This window comes from Nematolebias whitei, chromosome 21 (assembly GCF_014905685.2).
Source record: "Nematolebias whitei isolate Nwh7 chromosome 21, NemWhi1, whole genome shotgun sequence".
NCBI classification, from domain to species: domain Eukaryota; kingdom Metazoa; phylum Chordata; class Actinopteri; order Cyprinodontiformes; family Rivulidae; genus Nematolebias; species Nematolebias whitei.
In genome coordinates this window covers 24,381,072-24,390,570 of record NC_056518.1, presented here as the reverse complement: position 1 = coordinate 24,390,570, position 9,499 = coordinate 24,381,072, and the positions used below count along the sequence as shown (strand labels likewise).

The 9,499-nt window shown below is 42.2% G+C and overlaps 1 protein-coding gene across 1 annotated transcript in view; it reads right to left on the bottom strand.

Moving 5' to 3' along the window:
* Positions 1–2,882: 2,882 nt before the first annotated feature.
* The window catches only part of alk (ALK receptor tyrosine kinase), a 241,592-nt gene continuing 234,975 nt past the window's right edge, over positions 2,883–9,499 (bottom strand). Inside the window, exons 26-29 of the mRNA XM_037695394.1 lie at positions 8,095–8,196; positions 7,760–7,894; positions 4,929–5,019; positions 2,883–4,246 (exon numbers count right to left, since the gene is read on the bottom strand). Of these exons, the coding sequence (XP_037551322.1) occupies positions 3,194–4,246; positions 4,929–5,019; positions 7,760–7,894; positions 8,095–8,196 (1,381 nt within the window). The 3' untranslated portion in view covers positions 2,883–3,193. The remainder of the gene's footprint in view (positions 4,247–4,928; positions 5,020–7,759; positions 7,895–8,094; positions 8,197–9,499) is intronic.

The window sequence follows — 9,499 nt, the reverse complement described above, 5'->3', positions numbered from 1 at the left end:
CAGATGCAGGAAGTGAGTCACCTGCATCATGAAGGACCCCACTCACCCAGCACACACACTTTTTGCCCTGCTCCCCTCTGGAAGGAGGTTGAGGAGCATTAAGTTTAGAACCACTAGACTGAGGAACAGCTTCTACCCTGAGGCTGTTAGACTCATGAATCTCTAACCAGGACAATTACTGGGAAAAAAAAATCACATGTTGCTGCTGATCTCTTTCATGCTGCTGCTGATCTGTTTCATGCTGCTGCTGATCTGTTTCATGCTGCCATTTTCATTCATGCTCACACAGACTCATGTTTGTGCTGCTGTTCGACAATTACTGTTTTTCTTTTACATTATATACTTTTGTTGGATGTAACTGGGACCCTGTGTACACAATTTCGTTCCACCACATGCACCACATGTGGGGCGAATTACAAAGAACTTGAATCATGGGTACTCAATACTTTAAGCTGGTGTGTAAGAGCTGTTCGTGAAGACATTTGTAATATGAAGTGTAATGTTTTTGTTCTGAACTTGTGGTTCTATTCAGTGTTTTCTTTGAACCTCACAGTTTTGCAAGCATGTATTTGAGAAATGCGAGTGATAATTAGACCTGTGCACATTTCTGCGTACTTAAAACGTACATGATTTAATATCCTGATGCATGCTCAATAATCCTGATCATGATTTAAGTTATGAAATGCTTTTATGCTTCTGTCCCTTGGGGAGTGTTATTGAACAGGAGTAGTTCAAAAGCGCAGGACTTTTCCACAGTTTTGGTCAAGTTTAAAAAACTTAGTTATTTTACATTTTGTCCTGTCACTTGTGCTTTTCAGCTAGAAGACCATTACTGATCTTTAACACAGATTAAGAGTAGTTTAGTTGGATTAGTTTATCAGCAAAAAGTAGAAAAACTTGGAAAAATAATGTGTTTTTCTGTTCAGTGAAGTGCTCGATGTCTCGGCTGATAGTAAATAACTGATCTCGGGTGAACCATGAAATGAGATCAATTGGCTTTTTAACACGGAGATCAAACCAAACATCTGGAACAGCTGGCACCTGAGGAATCCAGATAATATTTGGATGATAAACTGACAGGCAGCAGCGCCGTGGTTTGTTCACGTTTACACTAAGGAGAATCCTGTCGGGTCTTAATTCACCAGGTCTTTGTTCTTTTAATGAGCAGCTCACTACATAATCCAGCTGTTTATTTTGTTTGGTTTTTTTACACATCTACAAAACAGATTTAACACGTAAGCAGAGTGACGTTAATCAGGCAGCTTCCAATTGATGAGACAATAAGTTTTGCTGCTCCTTCTCCATAATGTAAGTTATTTAATAATAACTAATCAGATCTGCTCCACCTGTGCAAACTATACGGATCAAAACCTCACATCCATCAGCTTAAACTAAACAAAAATGCTGGTTCTGCTGAGCATTTCTTCTAACCATCTTTAATTAATGTAAAATAAAATGGACTTTAATGGACAAACTAGGGTCATATTTAAAGTTTAACCAGCAGATTCAGATTTTCTTGTAGCCAGGTCAGTAAACTCACCCTTGCACGTTTTTGCTGTAGAAGTTGGTAAACAACAAAACCTAAATTTATTGTTCTAAATTTGAGGTGATGGAAACATAATACCAGTTTTCTGTCTGCTGTTGAAGCAGATGGCTCATTTAGTACCTGCTGTTTAAAAAATGGCAAAACTAACTATCAGGGTTAGTTGTGATCCACTACTTGCTTACAAAACAGTCCTGAACTAGTCTTGTATCCTGAGTTGTACAAATTAAACTTGGAAGAGAAAGCTGCAATTAATGCATTTCTAACTTTCATGATTTAAAATGAGAGTTTAGTGTAAAATAGAAGAGAAAGGCCTTTGTTTGACAGATTGTTTTGTTGTGATTTATTTAATGCTTTGTGGAATGTCCTGATCTTCTTGTACCGAAGCAACATAGTTGGGTTTCCACCCTCCCTCTTGGCTTGAAGGTCAGACTGAATGTCAGCAAAAACCAGTCTGGCATCTTTATAAGCATCGTCTGGATTTTATTTTCTCACGAGCGTCTGCAGGGACCTGTCCTCTTCGTGCCCTTTTGTTCCCTCATTTTCTGCTCCCTTACACTCCAAGATAAGATTTCTCCTGCATCTGTAAAGCAAATGGGTCAAAACATTTGTTGAATATTGTTTGAACTCGGCACTTCAGAGATTTCAGTTCAGCTGTGAGGAAATGAAAAAGAAATCTTTGTTTAGATCTAAGACAGCAGATGTTATATAGTAACTTTATTAATTTTGGCGAATGTCTTCTGAAGGGCAATGTACAGCTTTTACCATAGTACAATACTTTATAATTACAACATTTACAGGTGTAGTTTATACATCGAACTGAATGATGAACAGGCACTGGAAACAAAATATTGACTCTTTGCTTACAGATATGATTTTTTTTTTTTTTTTTTGTGACGGCTCCTGTTTACAGCAGATGAACACAATGTGTTTCATTCAAAAGGGAAACAAAGTTACATGTAGACTTATCACACAGCACCCACCCCATGATAAAAAGATGCAAATTTAGAACAGTGGACAAATTAAATTGTAGCAAAGTTCACGTTTACGCTCATCTGACAAAAAAAGAGGGGAAAATATTTAACAAGAAGAAAAAAATATGAGCAGGGACAACAAAAAAAAAAAGTATTTTCAATTTAAACTGTAACCTGAGTTACTTTTTTTTTTTTTTGCAGTTTAAAAAGTCAAAGTGAAAATAAATGAATTTGAAGAGGCAGCTTTAGTATTTTATAAAGCCACTTTGAAATAAATAAAAGTATAAATAAACAAGCAGGCAAGCAAACAATGTTTTTCCCCAAGTATAAATTCTTGTAATAATCCAGTGTCTGAATCTGTCCTCAAAAAATAGTCTAATACAAGTTTTTCCCCATGCCCACCCCACCAAGAAGGAACAGTGAAGGTTCTGATGGACGAAGCGGAGTGTCAAACAGGGTTCATCGGTTTTCTTGTGATTAAAATTTTTTTATTTTATTTTTTTCCCTCCTAATGTGCTTTAAGGTCTGCCGGGGTTTTTATCGTACCTCAAAGGTTGTCCTGCGTGTGTGAGGCCTGTTTCAGAGATCTGTTCTGGTGGAACTACAGGAGTGAACCAAGATGGAGGAAAAACTGCTTCATGTCCTGATGGTGAGCGCAGCCGTACAGGCGTCTGGGCTAAAGCACGGTGGCGTTGTGGCCTTCCATTCGGGGCAGCCTCGGGTCCTGCACTGTTCCCATGGTAACCAGCAGTGGGCGGCTGTCCTCAGACACGCCCGACCGACCCAACGACATTTGATTGGGAATAGTCGCCCCTCTCGGATGGTTTGCCGAGGTTGGCACAGGCAGACCTTGCTGGGGTGGAGGGGGGTTGGTGATCCCGTGGGCTGCGTCCAACGGCAGGCCGTGATCCTGGTATCCGTAGCCGATGTTCCCACACGGGAAACGTCTCAGTCTGTAGAGTGGAACTGGAGGCAAGGCTGTTGAATCTAAAAGGAGAGGTGATTGGCCTGCAGGTGGGGGCGGTGGAGGTAACAGCGGCCTGCAGAGGCCCTGCTGCTGCTGCTGCTGCTGATGGTGCAGCAGCTGCAGTTGGTGCTGAAACTGCTTGTGCTGGTGTTGGAGACCTATTGCCCCCGCCACCTCGGCCACAGTCCGACCCACCTGCTCCTGCCCCTCTCCCGGCACCCTACCAGTGCTCCCTCCGGGACCCCCCACCCCTCCCAGCCTCTGCTGCTTCCTCTGCTGCTGAAGGAACCACGAGCCGTATGTGGGATTCCAGAGACTGGTGTTTTTGCCGTTGTGGCCCTCCTTCTCCTGGGGGTGCCCCTGGGCAAAAGCAAGGTTAATGTGGCCCCCCTCGGAGCTTGGTTGGGTTGCGACATGTGATGCCTTGGCAGCGAGTGTCGCGGAGACAGCGGAGGTGACTGGGATAGTGGTTGTCATGGCGATGGAGGTCTGTGTGTGAGGCTGGTGAATGCATGGCTGAGGCTGGACGGACGTCTGTGCTTTGGCCTCGGCTGCTGTGCTCGTCACGACCGTGTGCTCCCCCCCTCTTCTGTCCCCTGCAGGATAGGATGGCGCCAGCTGTGGAGCCTCCCCATCAGACGTCTGGGCTTTCACGATCACCGCTGGAGCTGAGGGGTCGTCAGGGCGACTGGGTACATGCTCCTCCTCCTCGGGAACAGGCCCGTACTCCACAGGCAGGGGCGTGGTCACCACATCTGGGTCCTAAAACAAACTTTCATCAGAGGTATTCTATACAAGAGCAGTTACACTCACTGTACTTAAATTTGCAGACGGTGTCACTTAATAAAATATTGACAGGCTGCATGATGCTCTAGTTCAACACAACCTTGTGTAGTATCAACTTACACATGCATTGTTTGCAGAAACTAGGAACACACAAAGATTGGGCTAAATTTAGCTTTTTTTTTTTTATTTTTTTTTATTTAATTTTTGTTTATTGTAGAAGTTCACATTGACTAAATATGACCTAAAGTTAAGTATATATGTATAATAAAACCATAACCTATTAACTATGCTGGATAGAAACAGATCTTCGATGGGCTTGTTTAAGTAATTCAACAGCTAACATAAAATGTGTTTTCAGTACAATTTTTAAAATCCTCTGCGTCAGGCAGAGATGAGAAACTTGACAGCTGAAACATCTGGAGTATTATTGATCTTGGGCATTTTAAACGAGTCAGAACATCAATGAGCAGCTGCCGATGTTAGCGCTGGCATGCTTTGTTGACGCCAAAGCAGCTGGCTCCAGACCGCAATGCATGATGGGATACTTTAATTGATGCAGTGTGATGCTTTTGGACACAATCCTTACTGTGTGATGAGCTTTAATGTTACTACGAATTTACGAAAAACAACACTAATTTCGTTTAACACATCCGTTTACCTGTAAGCAGTAATCGATTCTCTCAAGAATCGTGGAAAAGTTGGGTCTGTCTTCAGGCTGGTGCTGCCAACTCTGAGTCATTATACGATACCTAAACAAAAACACATCATTAGGTTTTGATTACTTTGCCTCTGTGTAGCTGCTGAGAGGCTCCCCGGTACCATTTCTCTTACTTTAGTCTAGAAATGTAATCTAGATTAATTGTAAAAAACAAAAACTGCTTTTTAATACCTGTTCCGGTTGTTTCTTGTAGAATCAAGCGTAACCTCCCACCAGTTTGCTCCTCTAATCTCAGTCATCCATTTAACAAAGTCTTGGCTGTGATTTATTAAGCTGATCAGTTTGTTTTTGGTGCTTACATCACTATTATAAATACCACGGCATTCCCAAAGAGATCATGAAAAATACGAGGCTGTAGAACTTTGGTTATAACAGACCTGCAGACATAGTTCAACCATTCTGAACCTGTCGTAAATAGCTTTTTGAAGAGGTAAAACTTAGGTTGGGTGAGTCTGATGACTTGTCCAAATGCAGAATGTCACAGAGTAGAAAGAACTGGGAACATTGTTTATGTTGGTGTGGTAATTTTCTGGGCATTTTTATTATTGGATGAGGAGACAGCTCAGGTAAAAGGAACTGGTTGATGAGAACAGGTGAGAAAGGTCCAAGGCTGGCGATCTGCAAACCGCTGACCACGCCAATGGTGATTAGACCCAACCAGGAGAGGAAGTCAAGTATTAGACGGGGAGAATGCCCCTTTGTGCTTCACTGATGTTAATTAATGTTGAGAACGCCGAAGGTGAAATCACCGCCATGTAGCAGCGCAGAGGGAAGGACAATGACCAGAAGATGGCGGCCTGACTAGAATAAAAGCTGTGGCTTTTGGCAGATGTGGGAACTGGCAAAGGAGTTGACTAAAACAAACAACTCCAGTCTTCTAAAGGTTCATTGCACTTCATTTGGCTGCCATTTTAAAAACCTTTGCACAGTCTTCAACTTGGTCAAACCTGCCAAATTATAAAACTTCTGCCAGAAGTGCTACATCTGGTTGCTGCTATTTGCCTGTGTAAATAACAGTGTAATACAAAATTGATGGCAACATAAAGGTTTATAAAATGGTGTTTACATATAAACAGCTGAAAAATGTGGGGACTGGAGCAAGGTAGGAACAGGCGAGATATGAATTGATCATTTAAAAAAAAAAAAACTTCAAAATAGCTTTAACATCACAGAGAACAGACTTTTGTTGTGAAACCCCACATTTCATTTGATATCAAATTTTCAAAAGTCACATGGAAGGCTAAAGGTTAAAGTTTGTAAATGTTTTAAGCTCACTCGCAGCTCCACATGACTTTCTTTAAACCAGTGGTGTCCAATCCTGGTTCTTGCATGGTTTTAGATGATTCTCTCCAACACCCCAGGCTTCTGCAAAAGCTGGAGATAATTGAATCAGATGTGTTGGAGCAGACTGCATGATAATGGTCCCTCATGGACCAGGATTGAACACCACTGCTTTATTCTATGAGGAAATAAAAACATTGAAAACAAACGTCAGATCACAGCTCAGCTGCTTGTCAGTATCTGTCTTCACCACTTGCTCTTGCCAAGATGGGACGCTATTCCCTTTCCCTCCCTCACCGCTTTGCTGCTCTGCCTGTCTGTGAAACTACTTCTGAGCCTCTCTTGCATATCTTCCGAACACCATAATTATGGACTTGTTTTGATCAGTTGGTCCCTCAACACAATTGATAACATTTCTTCGAAGAGAAGACAGGCTTTAGGCGAGCTGATTTGCCCTGTTGGCACACACACAGCTGGATATCTCATCGACTTGAAGACTTGATGATGTGTCTATCTCTGCTGCCATTTGTGGATTTTAAGGACTGGATTTACGATAACTGGTTCCTGCTTTTTGGATTCGGCTGGTTGCTGGTTTTATCAGCAATCAAGGAAGTCGTCGGCAGCAAATTTGGACCCGATCATGCTGCTTGCCTTTTTGATGGCTTGGTTTGTGCCCTGAGTACCCAGACTCAAATGCTTTGGGCAGAATGGATCAGATCTTGGGGATTTTACTCAGTCATGTTCCATTGATGTGGCCATGTAATTTGAACATTTCTGAACCGTTTGGACAAACACAGACTCAAGGTAGATGTCATTAAGTTCTGCCTGTCCCCAAAACAGCTGTGTGTTTATCTGAATTTGGCTCCCTTGGCTGGCCTTGAAGGCCATCTTATCTGAATTTGCCTGGAGAACATGTGATCTGATGCTTACCACCCCCTCCCTGAGGAATTTCCAACTGATAACCAAATGAAACCAGCTGAATAAACACTGTGTCATCATTTCAGAACTCTTGGATTCTCATAGACAACATCCCTCGAGAATGTTTATGGATCTTACCGGAGGACACTGGCTGATTATCCCATTCTTATCAGAATTCTTACAGTGCCCTCGAGAGCATCTAGGGACATTGCTCACCGCTCTCATTGTCCCCCCCCCCCCTATCTATGTCACTATGTGCTTGTTTGTGTGAGGTGTTTTTTAATATCAGTTTTTCTTCTTAGGCAGGAAGAAAGTCTGATAGGAATGTTTTTGCCTCCAAATTCCTACATGTGTCCAATTTCACTACTTTTGGTCTGTCAAAACAGATCTCACTTGTAAATGAGTCTTCTAGGCTCAATGTGACTTATCTGTCTAAATAAAGGTTGAATGAAAAAAAAAACATATATATTTTTTAATAAATCACAGCAACCTCTTAATGTTTGTAAATCAGATTAGTTAGACTTCAGGGGGGTTAACTGAATGCATTTATCTTTGTGAGGAGATGCACTTACACTGGCCCAGGACAGTTTTTAGGTGGGTCCATCCTTCCTCCGTTGGTTACAAACTCCAACACTTCCTGGTTACTGCGACTCGGATACGGCATGTAGCCCAGGGAAAAAATCTCCCACAACAGCACCCCAAACGACCTTTTCAGAGGAAGATGATGGAGACAGATTAGTTACAAGGTGAAAGAAAAGCAGCAAATTAAGTGGTAAATTATGGGCATCATCACTACTGAAGGCGGAGGACGAGTCGCAGCCGTCACGTTTATTAAAAAATAAACATGATGGATAGGCAGTTGATGCACGGTGACAGTACAGAAGCTGAGAACAGTCGGGGTTCTCACCACGTGTCTGTTTTCGATGTGAAGATCCCCTCCATGAAGGCTTCAGGTGGCATCCATTTCACTGGCAGCATGGCACGCCCCCCCTTCCTGTAATAGCTAGCCCTAAACGCAGAAACACACAGACCTCACATTCTAAACAGAAATCAGATTTAACAATAAATCAACTCCCTTCTACGCCCATTTTTTAAACACATCAGTGTCAGAACTCATTCTGAAATAATGAAGCAGGATTTTTACTCGGCAAAGAAAAAATAAACCATCCAGATGACATGACTGAACATTGTTGGATTTTATACCTGGATTATTGAGCATGAACTTTGATGTTTTGAACCACTTTGGCATGACTGTCTCAGAGGAGTTGATTGGGGAGAGGGCAGGCCCCGGAGGCCATCTTAGCACCAGCAAACTGTTTTTTTTCCCACTATGGAGTACTGTATACCGTTTGTGGGAATCAATTTTGTTTGGTGGCTCCTCAGATTGAAGAAGTCCTTTGGATGAAGGACGAAACGCATCAGCAAAAAACAAAGAAACCATCCAGATGACCCGAGTGAATATTGTTGGATTTTATATCTGGATTAATGAGCATGAACTCTGGGGATTTTTATTTCGTTTTCTTGCCAGGTTGGTCTCTGCACCATTTCTAAATCTGACCTGTGCTCTCACTGACCTGGTTCTTTATGACCTCGCTCAAGGTGGCTTCCACTCAGGCATGAATCTACAAAGTCCTCCACAAAGTAAAATAAACCTTTAAGATGACCCTTTGCTGTCACGAAGAAGTAAATCTGTGTATCGTTAACTTTTGAGACGCTTGAGAATTAGTGGGACAACTGAGCTGGACACTTTCCAGCAGAACTACATGCGTCTTTGTGCGAGTAAAGGAATTAGACGAACACCTTCTCTACTAGAAAATTCAGTGAAGCAGCAGCTGCTCGGCTGAAATGCCACATGGCTGACCAGAACAGATTTGTAATTACAGTGGGCATCTCCCAGGTGGTAATGTGACGCAGCGTAAGGGGAGAGCTCAGCTGCCATTTCTTGGATGAATAAATCAACGGAGAAGGGGAAACAGAATCGCTTAAACAAAATGTTCTCATGTTCTCTGTGCGCTCGAGCTGCAGGAACATCTTTTTGTTTTTACAAGAATATCTGATGCAGCACGTGGCTGCTGCAGGTCTGAAAGTGTTAAAGAGAATTTCAAGCTGTGCCATTTCATTCGAAACATCTGAAAGGAAATCCAAATATTATGTGTAATTTGTGCCGAGAAGCTTAATAAAACATGCAGTATTCATGCAGCGCTCTCAATCTGCATCTGACGCCCGACTTCACAGATTAAATACAAATATTTTAATATTTATTTGCATCAAACCCGCTTTTTAGTAGCTAAGATTCAGGTTTATTTACTACA